Here is a 16686-nt window from a genome sequence, read left to right on the forward strand (position 1 = left end):
AAAAAAAAAAAAAAAAGGACCAGGTTTGCTGGTCTGATAGAGCCTGACACCTGAGACTATGGCCCCTAGCTACCCTTCAGGCCTGGAATTGAACCCACTCCTGTGGCTTCCAGCTAAACCACATATGAGGTGAACATTTACATTAGGTAGATACAGTCCTCGGAGAGCTCAGTCATGGGAGAAGAGAAGGGCTGTGTATGCACAGGAGATAGCTCAGGGGCCAGGAGTACAGGGGAGGGAAGGACACAGGAAAGAGGTAGCCGTGGAGAGGAAGTGAGAGGGGAGCTGCTGTATTGTAGGAAATTGCAGTCAATGTCATGAGACAAAGTGTGTGAGCTGCTGTATGGAAAATGAATGTGCTCTGTAAACTTTCACCCAAATCACAATAAAAATTTAAATAAAAAAATAATAAGGGTAATGGGACTCCCCATGTGGCTCCTAGCATCTATTCTCTACTGGCTAAATTCTGAATGTCCCCTTACTCATGAAGAGATTTATTTACCTCCACCAAACCCACTGTCATCAAGTCAATTCTGACTCATAGCAATCCTAAAGGACAGAGTAGAACTCCTCATGGGGTTTCCAAGGCTGTAACTCTTTACAGAAGCCGACACCCTCATCTTTCTCCTGCAGAGTGGCTGATGGGTTCAAACTGTCAATCTTTTGGTTAGCAGCCAAATGCTTTACCCACAGCACCACCAGGGCTTCTTATTCATGGGACTAATAAGAAATGGGAAGGGATATGATCTGGAATACAAATGAAGGAAGCAATCTCGGTTAAGAGGCAGAAAAAAGAAAGGTGGCTCCAAATGTCATAAAGATGGCAACTGGTGATAAAAGCTGAAGAAGGCCCATCTGGTATTTCTTCCCTTTGCTATATAAGAGGAAGTGAGGTCATCTTCTGACTGAGAACGAAGAGGAAGGCAGAGGTTCAGAGATCTAAAACCAATGAAAAATACTGGAATGGACCACTTTTATGATGATAAAGCAAGTGCTGACTAGCAAAAAGAAAATAACTTAATTCTGCTTCTAGAGCCAGGAAAAAGTTTAACAATCAACCCCATCCTTGTTTGTCTGTTTTCCTTACTGTGAAAAGGAATAAAACTTAGACCAAGAGCAAGGAACTTGCATTCGGCATTTTACCTATTTCGAGCAGGAGACTTCCCAGCATCCTCTTGCACAGATACAAGTCTTGTGGACAGAGCAGTGTTTGAGGAGTCTGGGTGAATCAAACTATAAAGAAAATAAGAAAATAGATCATTTAGGACAGTAATAAGCAAATCTATATTTAAAGTTTTTAATGACATCAAGCTTAACTGGCATAACATAGTACACAAATACATTATTCAATATCCTACTTTGGTGAGCAGCAACCTGGGTCTTCAAAACTTGCAAGCAGCTATCTAAGATGCAGTTATTGGTCTCTCCATGTCCAGAGCAAAGAAGAGTGAAAAAAATCAGACACATGGAAAAGTAGTCCAAGGGGCTAGTAGACCATGGGAACCTTAGCCTACATGACCCTGAGATCAGAACTAGATAGAACCTGGCTACCACTGACAACAACTTAGAAAGGGATCAAAATTGAAGATCCCGGATAGAATGGGAGAAAAATGCGGAATAAAGCTCAAAATCATAAAAAAAAAATTGGATTACTGGTCTAATACAGATGGTGAAACCCCAAAATTATAGCTCCTAGTCACCCTTTTCAGAAGGAAGATGGGGCAATCTACTTCCATAGTGATACTGCCTCGGAAACCCAAGGAGGGGTCGCTATGAGTCGAGTCCGACTCAACGGCACATAACAACAACAACAACAACAAGTCACCCTTTGGACCTGGAATTGAACTCACTTCTGTGGTTTAACTTTTAGCCAAATAATAGACAGGTAGACAGGTCTATGAGCTGAACAACTATACCAGGGAGTTGCACTCCTTAGAACAATCAACCACAGGAGATCAGAAGGGCAGTATTTGCACAAGGAAAAAGCTTAGAAGGCAGGAATGAATAGGAAAAGACACAAGGAAAAGGTAACCACAGGGAGGAAGTGAGAAGAGAATTGCTACATTGTGGGGATTACAATCAATGTCACAAAACAAAATCTATACCAACTGTTGAATGGAGAATGAAATTGCTCTGTAAACTTTCACTCAGATCACAATAAAAAGTTCAAAAAAAGTTTTTAATGAGGTGTTTTAGTACTTTAAAGCAGATTATTTTTGTCCATAATAATATTTTTGTCTGTAATAATAAGAGTATGAGTCATATTTATTTTCTTCCTGTAATTAGCATGGAAACTGAATATGGTTTTTATCTTATGTACATCAAATATCAAATGATGATAAAGAAAGTTTACTAAGTATGTTGAATGCTGATAAAATAATAAAATTGGTTAGATGGGTAACTTATAGAACTCCTTCTCACATCGTATGTACAAATTTGGAGGAAGCTTAATGTCACAGATTTTAGGGGACAATCCTGAGTTCAAACATTTTATTAACAGCCCCATAACCCACTAGAATAGTGCTGTTGAGCCAAAAAACCTAGGCCCAGTACAGGCTCTGCGCTTCTCACTAGATGTGTGATCTTAGGTGCATCATTTATCTCTCTGAACCTCAGCATACACACCTGCCACAAAGAGAAAACAGAGCTGACCACAGACATAGGACAGCTAAAAGGGGATGAACACTCAACAGTTAGCACAGAACCAACGTTTAACTATTATTCTACCTTTGACACACACTCTACACCGTTTAGAAAGCTCCATCCTTAATCTACTTTATTAAATCACAGTTGCCAATTCTGGGCTCACAAAACAGGGCATCAGTGCAACTGAAAGGCATTACTAACATAAGCAGGAGCTGAACAATCCTTGTTTCATATTTATACAATTGATACAATATATGTAAAGAATAAAGACTCAGGATGCCACAAACACTCATGTAACCACCACACAATATAAGAAAAAGAACACACTATGGACTTTGAAGTCTCTGTATTCCCTGTCCAATCCTGTCCGCCCCCCTTCCTTGCCTCAATGACATCACTGTCCTAAACTCTATGTTCACTCACTATTCTTTTGCTTTTCTTTAAGTTTGGCCATATTTTGTACCCAGACAATGTATCATTTAGTTTTATCTATTTTTTTAACTGCATGCTTGATGAGGTGACTTTTCTTTTCTACTCTACGTTATATCCCTGAGATTCATCTATGGTGAATGCAGCTGCAGTTCATTCATTTTCACTTCTGTTTAAATTCACTGATTACACACACTAATATTCCCCCCTCCCTGAAAAGGTAACTGAAAAAATAACTTATCAGAAAGATGTTAGTGAAAGCTCTAAGTTCTTTGACAATGACAGATTTAGTATGATGCTTAAGAAAACACTTTCATTAAAGAAAACAATCAGAAATTGAAGAACTTATGACTGCAATTCCAACAGTTCCAGGTAACTGCCAAGAAAGAATCTGTAACATCCCCACTACCAGGAAGTATGACATACTAAGAAATAGAAAAAAATATAAAATGTTCCTTAAAAAGGAAAAAAAATCTAGTTTCTTTTACAAATCTTACCAATACAAATTACATGGGCATGCTCCTTAAAAGAGAAGGCTATATTAGGAACTATTCATTTCAATTATTTCTGTTATCTAAAGAATCACTTGACAAATATTTATTAAGATCTTGTATACATGCTGTGCATTATTTTTGGTGCCAGAGGAAGAACAATGAACAAGTAAGACAGAAAGACCCTGCTTCTCATGGCGTTTACATTCTAATTGCACAAAATCCTCACTACTCATAAACATCTCCTCTGAACCTTTCAGAGGCAAGCCAAGAAAACAGTGAATATGGAGGAAACACTCAAAGAATAAACATTAGCCAAAAGCACTCACAGTTCACATGATTATCAATATTTCTAAAAAACAAATAGAATTATGTTTAACCAAAGCTACCTTTGCCAGGCCAAATCATCCTCTAAAAAGATGTTGCGGCTGGCTTTTCTACTCCCAACTGGTGTTCGGGGTTCACTGGGATCAAGCATAGAGACAGAGCAGGCAGAATCTGAAAGAGCATTCAAGTCTTCCCCAATGGAATTACTGTCTGTGGAATGAGCATAACTTAAGGCTATTTTTCTACAGTATGTGCAAGCTCGGAGGTCCCCTAGGAGAGAAAAAAAATTAAGTTAGCATTAATATTTTACTCAACAGAGCATTTTCAGTTCTTGAGTTAACAGTTAATCTAACAGCAAGGAAATATCTTCAAGTAAAGACTATCAAAAGACTATCAAAAGAGACATTTTAAAGAAGTCATATAATTTATTTATTTTTGGAACTATCATTATGATAAATTCATCCAACTTGACAGTACCTAACACCAACAATTAATGAGTTAAGAAAATATAACCCCTGATACTTGAAAACTATGCTTAAAAGATTATTTTTCAAAGTTCTAAAAGTTAAATAAAAAATCTAACAAAGAACAGTTAGAACAGATTCAAATAGAAAAAGAATTTTCAGTCAAATAAATAAACCCACACAAGGCAAACATATTTTCCCTAGGCTCCAAGGAAGAAGGAAAATGCTATTATGGTCTCTATCATGAAGCCCTGTAGGGCTGCTGAGTCAGAAAGAACTCAACAGCAATGGGTTTTGTTTGTTTTGCTGTTTTTCATTATGAAGCCATGAAAAGTGGCCTATACAAGGAGGAGTATTTTTTAAAAACAAGCTAGTAGAATCTGGCTTACAAACAGTGTGAAAGATGAAGCTAAAGATTGGAAAGACCACAGTGAAAGGACAGAAATGAAATGTTCTTGGGAGGACACTTAACACTAAAAATGTCAGCAAGACTCAGATACTGGTTGAAAACAACCTTCAAATTACCCTCAATTTCCCTTTGTTTTCAGTTTCTCAAAAAGAACGAACTATATGAAATATGGCAAAATGTTAACCTATGTAAAAATAAAGTACACCCAAATTAAAAAAAAAAGTTTAACACTTTAAAATGTTCAACTTTTTTAAAGATGTAGCCCTGCCAAATGTTTTCTTTTCTACTTTGTATTCTGTAGTATTTTTGCAGTGATTTTGTAACATTTTAACATATTGAAAAAGGAGTTAAAATCATTAAACTTTACTAGTAACATGTTATTTAATAATTCTAACTTAAAACATTTACTCCCATTAACGTTAGAAAACTAAAATGACATGGAACAAAAAACTTCTGAAAGTCAACTAAACTATGCTTCTACCAAAATTACTACCAAGTATAACAACAAATGGCTTTTTGTTATTTCACTGTAAGATTACCATATAGTACTCAGTTTTCACTGTAAGATTATTATACAGTACTCAGTTTGCATGCATTTTAAGCAAAATTAAATGTCACTTGCTTCATTACTCATTTTTGATGCCAAAATTAAACTCATTGCAAGTTAAGTGTTAAGACAGAAGCCTCCCCCAAGTGCTATGAGATCACAAGGAACAGAACCTCACCCAGTTTAGGGTAATATTTTACAAAAAAGAGTTGCCAGCCATGGAGAAAGGAGACAAATGGAGGAGCTAGGGGAAGGTGAAAAGTCCTAGGTGGAAAGACCATCAAGACAAAATCTTGGATTTAAAAAAAGCAGAGAACATGACCCAGCGACAAATTATGAACACTCTTAACAGGTAAAGGCAAAGGGGCAGTGTGGCAAAAGAAAAAGATGAGCAGGAACTACAAAAGGATGAGCCTTACTGACCATATTAACAAGACAGGATTTCATCCTAAGGTACTGAGAGCTCTGAAAGTGTATCAGACAGGGAAATAACCTGACATGATCAAATCAGCATTTTACCAAGGGTACTGAATAGAGTATGAAAAATGAATTAGAGGCAGGAAAAAAATGAAAGTAAAAAAAGTCTTTTGAAAGCTGTTGCCATATCCATGTAAAAGATAATGAGAATCTGAACTCTGTTTGTAGCAGGTCAGCTGAAAAAAGTGAATAGGGCCACAGTAGAAAAAATGATACAAGAGATGGTAACAATGTTCTCTCTTGGATAACATCTACCCACCTTTCACCTTTCACTCTCCAGTCACTGTATAAATCTACACACCACTATTCAGTTCCTTTCATCTCAATAAATAACTTAAATTGTCTACGTTTTAAAGTTTTATTATGCTCCTGATTGAAGAACATGAGTAAGCAGTAATTTATAAAAGAAGTGTCATATAACTCAAGGAAGATCATACTTTGTAAAATGAAAGCTCTCATGGTAATACAGATTAATAACCTACTCTTATTTTTTCTAATGAATTTTACTGCTCCTGTAGTTTCTTGCTAGCATGTTGATACAGTCTTTTACTGTATTTATTTAAGTACATTCCCATTTACTTTACAATTTGACTGTAAAGGTGCACCTCACTCACCTTTGTTGTCCCCCATATCTTACATATAAAGCCCAAAGTAAAAACTGGCCAAGTATTGGTCCCATATTATCACTATTTTATAGTAATGACCTTTAAAAATTGTAACACTCAAGAGAATGCACTTACCTGTGTAGCCCATAAATTTTCCAGGGATTTCTTGATTACAGCAACGACTGCAGAAAATCTGCCCACATAGTCGGCAATGGTGTCTACGCCTGAAGGTCGTAAACTTCTCACTACAGTCATAGCACTCTTTACATTGGCTATCTGGCATCCAGTATTGCTTCAGGTCACTATCCTGAAACAACAAAAACGTGTAAGGCTTCTCAAAAATACTGATTATTTAGACCCAATGACAAATGTAATCCTATTCAAAATTCCAGAAGATCTCTTTTGCAGAAATTGTGAAGCTAATTCTAAAATTCATATGGAAATGCAAAGTGCCAAAATGGCCAAGACAATTGAGAAGAACACAACTGTACCAGCCATCAGGATTATTCTAATGCGATGGAAATTTCAAATAGGGTACGAATACAAGGACAGAAAAAAAAACAGAGCTATGAAACAGAAAAGAGTGTCTGAGAATATGCTCACCCATATATGGATCTATGACAAGATTTATAATGCAGTCAGAGAAAGATAGTTTTTAATTTAAAAAAATGGTACTCGGTACTACTGATAAAATTAAAGCTGGACCCCTATACTTCACATAAATAATAAAGGTTCTTAAAGAAAACACGGAAGAATATCTACTGACCCTGGGCTAGATCTTAAACAGGACACAAAAAGTACTAACTATAAAATGGGAAAACTGAAAAATTAGACTACATTAAATAACACGTATAAAAAACAGTTAACTATTTCTTACTATTTGTTAGTCTCATTAACTATCTTTTTAGACTTATGAACAATCTGTGATGTACAGATGACATAATATTGCTTGCTGAAAAAGAAGCACTTACTGATGAAGATCAAAGCAACAGCTCTCAATGGGGATTACACCTCAACATAAAGAAACAAAAATCACAACCAGACCAATAAGCAACATCTTGATAAATGCACAGAAGATTTAAGTTGTCAAAGATTCCATTTTACTGGGATCCAACACACGTGGAAGTGTCAGTCAAGAGATCAAACAATGTTGCACTTGGCAAATCTGCTGTGAAAGACCTTTTTAAAGTGTTAAAGAGCAAAGATGTCACTTTGAAGACTTAGGTGCACCTGACCCAAGCCATGTTATCAATCACCTCATATGCATGTGAAAGGTGGACAATGAATAAGGAAGAACAAAGAATTGATGCATTTGAATTAAAGTGTTGATGAAGAATAATACCGAACATATCATGGTCTGCCAAAAGAACAACGTGTCTTAGAAGAAGTATAACCAGAATTCTCCTTAGAAGCAAGAATGGCCAGACTTCATCTCTTATAGTTCGGTCATGTTATCAAGAGGTACCAGTCCCTAGAGAAGGGTACCATGCTTGGTAAAGCAAATGGTCAGGGAAAAAGAGGACGGCCCTTAATGAGATGGACTGATGCGGTGGCTACAACAATGGGCTGAAGCATGGCAACAACTCTGAGGATGGCTCAGGACCAAGCAGCGGTTTGGTTTTGTTGTACTTAGGGTATCTGTGAGTCAGGTCCACCGCAACGGCACCTAACAACAACAACATAAAAAACAGGGTGTTCTTAGCTGGTAGTAGTACTAACTAAACTTCCTCTCAAGTGACATTATGCCATTTTCAGTAGGCATGACATTACCCCATAAATGGTTAATAAGTAATCCTATAAAGCTTCTAGGTAATACCTGACTTTTCCCCTCCATGATTTCCTTGAGGCGTTTTAATACTGTACTGAGGCTTCGAAGTTGAACAGCTGTACGAGGGTCATGACCTCCAAAGTTAGGTTCTGCTTTCCTTCTTGCATCTGAGTTGGGTTTAAAAAAGAAAAAACAACCTTGTTAAAAATCCCTATTATCTATGCACAATAAGGTATATACGTGATTCAAATTGCCTCCTGTTGTCAGTATATGCTTATTTTCTCCCAGCCAGTAATACAGATTTAGAGTTTACAGTCTTTACAAAATTAAAAGAATGTTGGAAAGTGTTTCTTATTACCATGTAAAAGACAAGAATGAAAAGGGTCCTTATATTTAAGACAAACACTGATGGTCTTACTGTTCCTTTGACAGGAATATTGCTTAAATGGCCCAAAATTCATTACTGATTTCTTAGGCCCTTTGGGCCCAACCCATAATAAATATCCACTAGAAATTTAGCAGAAGAAAGTAATCCCAGAGAATTAACCTACCTCACTCTCCAAAGTCAAACAGGTAAGCAGTCAGGTCAAACAAGTTCAGTTAAGTCTGAAGATGATGTATCCAAAAGTCTCAAGATATCAGAAAAGAATTTAATAGCCCAGCCCCAGAGACTCTGATAGACTTCAGAACACCCAGGTGGTAAACTCTGACAGAGACCTTCTCTGGCCAATGTCCGAGCAGGTTAAAACTGCCAGAGGACTGTGAGAACTCTAATCCCACCCTCCTACCCCTTCTCTCCACCACCCCTACAGGTCCAAACAAAAAGGATCACTTACATTTGAGATATCAACACTGAAGCCAGATCTGTTAATAAAACAAGGCCAAGTTCCAGCTGTGTGGCCACAATGGGATCTGCCCAACAAAGCTGCCACTTAGTATTTCCTTATTTTAGAGCAAGATCACAAATGACGTTTCTACATACTCCTGGCTCTGGCCAATTGCAAAGCCTAAGCATGAAGTGGAGGTAGTTTCATAAAATAAAAAATATGACTATCCTTAACAAGTTAAGTCCATTAACCTAGTACCTATGGCAAGGCAAGATGGAAAATACTCTACTGTGAATATTTCTCAAACTTATTTGCTAGTTTTGTTTTTGGTGTTCTGTTTTCATTGGATGGGAAAAGATTACAATGGGATGAGAGGTCAGTATCCAAACCGAAATTTATCGTTTCCCAAGGTAATTACTAAAAAAATTATTTAAGTCTGCTAACCAGAAGGCTGGAGGTTCAAACCCAACAGTCACTCCTCCGAAGGAATACTGGGCAATCTACTTTGGTACAGATACTGCCTTAGAAACCCAACGAGGGATTATGCGTTGGGATGGACTCAAAGGCAGTGAGGTTGTTTTTTTTTTAAGTCTGTATCTATTTTTTTTCATTTGGAAAACTTTCTAAAAGTAGTTCTATCTTAATTTCAGTATATACTTCTGGTATATTATTAGAATACAAAAGTACAAGTATTAGCATGACCAAATATTTCTTGAGTTTCAGAATATAAAGCAACTATTCATGACTTATGAGTTGAAAAAGGAGACTGGGAAGCTGTTAGATCCTGAAGGCTTTGCTCCTATACAGGAGAGGCAATTACTTGTGAAGTCCCTTGCATTTAGCCACTCAGAAGTAAGAGAAAGTACCAGCAGCAGCACCCACTGGAGAAGGAAGAACGAGCCATTCTCAATCTGGAACCAACAGAACCACAGATCTTGGATGGAAATCCGGCCTAGTCCTTTGCCCTTAGGCAAATAAATTCAGTTGCTTCTCTTGTAAAAGAGGTATTAAAATATTAAATGACTTTCCTAAGATCACAGAGCTAGAAAATTGTATAATTACAGCTTTTCAGAAAGGAAAGGAATTTGATCGATCAAACAGCCCCAGGCTTCTGAAGCTCCAAAAGCTAGGGCAGCATAGGAGAGTCAAGAAGGCTGTGGATAAAACACGGGAGGAATAGGAGGGACTAGAGTAGAGGGCTTTACAAGCTCTACCTAGAGACATTTACATTCAAGTTTTGTAAAAACCTCAAAGGCAAGGTTTCTTCCCTAGAAAACCTGCAGCGGTAATACAGCCAGCTCCTCTCCACCCCTTAAGGAGAAACTCTTCTGTTGCTTTCTCCTCCTCCCTCTGCCCCACCAAAAGATGGAGGCTCTGCGCCAACTCCGAGCTAGTAATAAAATATCCCTCTGCCAATCACCATCAGCTGCGCCCATTTTTCACTCAAGGACCTCATGGGGAATTGTAGCCAGACCAGGCAGAATCACTTGTTCAGGGACACGTGGGTGACTCCCAATTCTTCACTCCTTTCCTGTATTATGCCACCTCCCACTTGCTTTCTTCTATCACCTTTACTTGGGCAAAGTACTCTCTTGAGTTTAATAACCTAATGGAAATACAACATAAACAACCTCGCTTTCCCTAATCTCTCAATTCAGGCACTGGTCTCCAGCCCATACTCAACAGCAGCACATGAAAATGAAGGAGATGATGACCATGTAGTAGAACAGATGGAGAACAGGCAAGAGGAGCTCGGCTCATCCAGCGACACTCGCAGTTTGCACCCCAACAAGGACAGTGGCCAAGAGCAAGTGGCAGCCCACTAATGAAGTTGAGAGTTCTGCAGTCAGAGGCATGCATATCACATTTCACTAGCCATCCCAAGAATAGGTGCAGAAGTCATTCACAAAGTTAAAACTAACCTGCATTCTCCTGGGGATGTTGCAAACTGTTCTCTGCTGAAACCCAAGCAAGTAATTAATCAAAAACAGTCAAGAGATCTCTGCCTTGCCTAAATTAAACTTTATGAAAACATTTAAGAATTTTTTCTAGGTGTCAATAAATTCTTTCACTATCAGATAACAGTTTTTATTAACTCTGAATAGTACCTGACTATTCAAAATAGTGCAAAAGTTAAGTTGATAACAGCCTAGAAAACACAATGACCATAGAAAAATCTACTGTACAGAGACAAATTAGATAAGAACACTGTTTTACCTAAAACAGTTGAAGACCGCCGATGGAGTTCTTCATTAAGCTGTTTTTTATAAGGTATAGGTGATCTCACAGATTGTGCCCTTGTGGGGAGCTGAGGGCTGGTCCAACCTCCACTCAGAGACTGCTGCTCTCCCTGGCCCCCTTCCGCTCTCTCTGAAGCAAAGGAAAGCCTGGTATTATTTGAAAAACTGAGACTCACAGTTCAGCAAAGAGAAAGAAGTAAATGACATTTTTCAAGAAAGAAAGTATCCGTGTATTACATGTATAATTAAATATTAGTTTGTTTTCTTAAAAAGGAAGAGATTTAAAGGTTACAAAATTACAACCCAATTCACATCAATGGTATTTGTGAACTTCTATTTTCCTTTTCATTAGGAATTTTTTAATCATAAAGGAAATACAATGCAAGCTTCACTTGAAGGTAGGAAATTTCTGTCTGTTTTATTCATGGGATAGACCTCCTGCATAGTAAGTACTCAAGAAACATTTCGGAATTAAAAAAAATTAAAAAAACAGGATCGGTTTTAAGATACTAAATGTAATACAGTATCCTGAATGGAATCCTGGAACACAAAAGTGCTATCAGGTAAAAGCTACGGAAGTTTAAATAAAAGATGTACTTTACCAAAAAAATACACACACACACACACACACACACATATATATACATACACACACATATATATAATCTATACAAGACTAAATGGTCCACAATTACCTTAAAGCAAATATGAGAAGGTAAAAGGGGCAGGGACAAGGGAAGCCAGAATAAGGGACCAGAATAGAAATCAAGAGAATGTTGACACATTGTAGAAAATGTAACAAATGTCACTAAACAATATATACAAAAGTTATGAAATGTGAACCTAATTTGCTGTGTAAACTTTCACCAAAAATAAATTAAAATATTTTTTTAAAAAAACATGTACTGAATAATGTTGTTGTTGACTGTCATCACATCAGCCCTCAACTCATATTATGCACAATGGAAGGAAATGCTGCCCATTCCCATGATCAGTTGGGAATCTGACCCACTGTGATCCATAGGGTTTCACGGGCTAATTTTCAGAAGTAGTAGCCTCTCTTCCTAGTCTATCTGAATCTGGAAGCCCCCTGAAACCTGTTCAGAATCACTGCAACACACCAACCACCATTGTTGGGTGGTAGCTGCACGTGATGTACACTGGCTGGGAATGGAACCTCGGTGAGCTGCATGGAAGATGAAATATTGGTTCATGAATAATAGCAAATGTACCATATCAAGATGTTAAAAATAGAGGAAACTAGATGGGAGGGTATATTGGAATTCTCTATACTGTCTTCTCAATTTTTCTGTGCACCCAGTACTGTTCTAAAACTTAAATTTTTAAAGAAATAAGTCTTAAAAGTAGACTAATAGGAGTTTCTATAAGTTAAACATTACTACTAATAAAATTCAGGTACCAAACTAACCACTCACTGCCACAGAGTCAAACCCAACTCACAGCAACCCTTCCTTGGGTTTCCAAGACAGTATCACTACGGAAGTAGATTGCCCAAACTTCCTTCTGAGGAGTGGCTGGTGGGTTTGAACCACTATTAAAATTCCTTTTAAGTAAACTATTAAATCCCCAAATTCATTACAACAGGACTACTTTCTAATACATTTCAAATAATACTGTTGTTGTTGTTGCTATGTGCTGTCGAGTCAGCCCCAACTCATAGCGACCCTTCCTTGGGTTTCTGAGGCAGTATCACTACAGAAGTAGATTGCCCCATCTTCCTTCTGAGGAGTGGCTGGTGGGTTTGAACCGTCATCCTTCAAATGTAAAGCAAAAGATGTGAGTCATGTTTATTATTCTTCTATTAAGTAAAATACTACTATTTAAGAAGAGCTCTTTTTAAAAGTTATCTTTTCATTTGATGTAATTACATGCATACTTTACTCTACTGGGTTTTTATCAACAGACCTGCTGGCAACTTCCAACTTTTGAAAAATATTAACCTTTCCTCCCACGTGCTATTATTTTTAGGTTCATTGCTTCAATTAGTATCTTTTGGTTATTAACTCCTAAGAGAACAAAAGTCCATTCTGTAAACTTAAGGAAGTTGAAGCCTCTCAAGAACTTGAAAAAAAAAAAAAAAAAGTTGCTATTTTTCTCTTCAAAAAGGAACCTCCTTAACATTTAGTTTTCAAATCAGACCTTCAGTGACCATTAATTAAGAAAATTACAGTAAACATCTTACCTTCCCCCCCCCCCGTTATGCAGTAAACCCAGGTGATCTATGATTTCAGCTATCACCTTGTTGATACTTCACTTTCTTGTAAAGACACAGCATGAAAAGTAAGAGAATTTCAGAGAATCAAAAATGTAGCTTCTCTGATTTTTAAAAATAAGTCTTACCTTTGTTAAATCGAAAAAGATTTACAAAAGAACTATATGCAGATTTAAAAGGAGGGTCATCCTGATCAGGAGTCAAAGGCTTAAAGTGTGTGAGGTGAGAAGGGCTAGTAGGAGACCGAGGCAAATCATGAGCAGAGGCCAGTGTTGGGGAAGGCTTGTCATCTGTGGCCATTTCATGAGTCTAAAACACAAAGGAGACAAGAAAAATATGTACGTTCCTCAGGAAGCCCAAAATTCATACACCAAATACCTAAATAACTAGAAAATCGGATTCTGTGAAAATCTAGACCTATGAAAACTAAGCAGTAAATGAATCTAATTTAGCACATACTGCAAATTAAGACTTGAAAACATTACTGTCCAATCATAAGGAAGTCTCAATCAACTAAAACTATGATCATATGTCACCAGAGTAAGGTAGAGATTTAGAGCCCTCATAGTCCAGTAGTTTGGCTGCTAATCTAAAGGTCAGCCTTCAAACCTACAGCCACTCTGTAGGAGAAGATGTGGCAGTCTGCTTCTCCAGAGATTTACAGCCTCGGAAACCCATCGGGCACTTCTATCCTGTCCTATAGGGTTGCTATGAGTTGGACTGACTCGAGGGCAGTGGGTTTGGTTTGATTTTTGGTTTAAGGTGGAATTTAAAATAGTAGTATTCAAATAATAGAAAATACCAAAATGAAATTAAGTATAAAAATTTGGAGGTAAGGCATAAATGTGAGCAAAGAGGGAAAAAAGCATTTCCAAATCACTTAAAACTTTAAGCTTTTGGGGAAAATAAAAAAAGAATAAACAGCATTTTTAAGTTATGGGGAAACTGATTTTATACAAACATAGAGAAATTCCTCAAGCCTTTATTTTACTTATTTTCATTTAAAAAATAATAATAATACCAAAAATAAATATTCCTCAGACGGGAAATCATCTTCCCTTAATAAAATTTCTCTGTGACCTCAACAATTCTCAAGCCACATCTCATGACCCGTGGCAAGTATCCACATCAGCGTGCGTCTTCCCCTTCATCTTTTCTCCTGAGCCATGAACCTGGCTTTAAGCCTTAACACATACAGACACTACGATGAAAATCTCTTTAAATGGCTTTTTTTAAATTACCAAAAATCATAATTCAACTAAAGCAGTAAAACTAACCACACCAACAGATGGAGGTTACAGAAAAGCCTGAAGTTTATTTTTTGCCCTGGTAGCGTAACAGTTAAGCACTCAGCTGTGGGAGAAAGACCCAGTGATCTGCTCCTGTGAAGACTGCGGCCAAGAAAACCGTATCGGGCCCCAGTTCTACCCTGTCACCCGGGGCTGCTATGAATCAGAAATCCACTGCATGGCATCTAACAGCAATGATTGATACTTCATGCAACACCAAACAACAAAACAACCCACTGCGGTTGACTCGGACCCGACTCATAGCGACCCCTCCTTGGGTTTCCGAGGTGGTATCACTACAGAAGCAGATTGCCCAACCTTCCTTCTGAGGAGTGGCTGGTGGGTTTAAACCGCCAACCTTCTGGTTAGCAGTCAAATGCCTTAGGCACTACGCCACCAGAGCTCCCATGCAACACCAGAGATTCTTGATAAAATAGAAGAACTACAAACTATGTATAACTCTTATCTTTAAATGCTATCATTTATAATCTAACTCTGGTGGTGTAGTGCCTAAGGCACTTGACTGCTAACCAGAAGTCTGGCAGTTCAAACCCACCAGCCACTCCTTGGAAGAGCGATTAGGCAATCTACTTCTGTAGAGATACTGCCTCGAAAACCCAAGGAGGGGTTGCTAGGAGTCGAATTAACTCAATGGCAGTGAGTTTGGTTTGGGTTTGGTTATCTACTTTTTATTATATTTCGAGTGAAACTTTACAGAGCAAATTAGTTTTCCATTCATCAATTTATACACATTCATTTCGTGACTGGTTGCAATCCCCTCAACCTAACAGCACTCTTATTACTTCTGTCCTGGGTTCCCCATTTCCAGTCACCCTTCTTTCCTGCCCCTTCCTGTCTTCTGAGCTTTATTTCTGGGCAAATGCTGCCCTTTTGGTCTCATGTGACTGATTGTACTGAGGAGTACATTCCTCTCTCGTGTTACTATTCACTTTACGGGCCTGTCTCTCATTTGGCTAAAAGTCGATCCCCAGGGGTGGGTTCAGTTCCAGGCTCAAAGGGTGGCTAAGGGCCATCGTCTCAGAGATTCTACCAGTCTCTATCATACCAGCAAGTCTGGTCCTCTGTATGATTCTGAATTTTGTTCTATGTTTGGGTTGTTTTTTTTTTTCCTCCCTCTCTGTCCCGGACCTTCTATCGTGATGCTGATCAGAGTGGTAGATAGTGGTAACTGGGCACCATCTAGTTCTTCTGGTCTCAAGATAGTGGTGGCTGTGATTTGCATGGTCTATTAGTCCTCTGGACTAATTGTTTCCTTGACTCTTTGATTTTCTTCACTCTTCTTTGTTCCCGATGAGGAAAGACCAATAGTTGCATTTTAAATGGCTGCTCACAAGCTTTCACGACCCTAGTCACTACTCACCAAACTAGGATGCAGAACTTTATCTTTGTAGACTATTGACTTACATGTTCCCCAAGACTATGGTCCTAAGTCCCCAACCCCAGTGACTCATTCCCTTGAGGTGTCTGGTTACAGCTAAGAAGCTTTCATAACTTTGCTCCCTATATGTTCTACAATATCAGTGGATATATCTTCCTCACATACAAACAGGTATGTAGAAATATCCTCTGCTGAGCCCATATATACTCATGGATGGCTTCCCATTTACCCTCCCACATCTGTCAGCTTGCATGTCTACTAAGAATATGAAACACTTCACAAATTTGCATGTCATCCCTGCACAGGAGCCATGCTAACCTTCTCTGTACTGTTCTAATTTTAGTATATGTGTTGCCAAAGCCAGTACCTAATCTATACTTTACAAAGAAGACATTATACTCTTGCAAAAAGTTTTTCACTTTCAAAATCCTATCTACCATCCTCGGAAGGAAGGTTGGGCAATCCTACTTCCGTAGTGATACTGCCTCGGAAACCCAAGGAGGGGTCGCTATGAGTCGGGGCCGACTCGACGGCA

At 38.1% G+C, this 16686-nt stretch overlaps 1 protein-coding gene and 1 non-coding gene across 2 annotated transcripts in view; both read right to left on the reverse strand.

The window, feature by feature from the left end:
- Positions 1–13763, reverse strand: part of PIKFYVE (phosphoinositide kinase, FYVE-type zinc finger containing) — a 90781-nt gene extending 77018 nt beyond the window's left edge. The window contains exons 1-7 of the mRNA XM_042782698.1: positions 13592–13763; positions 11208–11360; positions 10913–10948; positions 8212–8330; positions 6531–6702; positions 3956–4163; positions 1144–1233 (exon numbers count right to left, since the gene is read on the reverse strand). Coding sequence (XP_042638632.1) covers positions 1144–1233; positions 3956–4163; positions 6531–6702; positions 8212–8330; positions 10913–10948; positions 11208–11360; positions 13592–13763 — 950 coding nt within the window. The remainder of the gene's footprint in view (positions 1–1143; positions 1234–3955; positions 4164–6530; positions 6703–8211; positions 8331–10912; positions 10949–11207; positions 11361–13591) is intronic.
- A 2648-nt stretch (positions 13764–16411) lies between these two features.
- On the reverse strand, positions 16412–16518 carry LOC122149536. Its single transcript, XR_006163184.1, has one exon. It is a non-coding gene; the product is annotated as a U6 spliceosomal RNA (small nuclear RNA).
- Positions 16519–16686: the final 168 nt, after the last annotated feature.

The sequence above is a fragment of the Orycteropus afer genome, unplaced genomic scaffold, assembly GCF_000298275.1.
Source record: "Orycteropus afer afer isolate SDZICR_OR568_19922 unplaced genomic scaffold, OryAfe1.0 scaffold00002, whole genome shotgun sequence".
NCBI classification, from domain to species: domain Eukaryota; kingdom Metazoa; phylum Chordata; class Mammalia; order Tubulidentata; family Orycteropodidae; genus Orycteropus; species Orycteropus afer.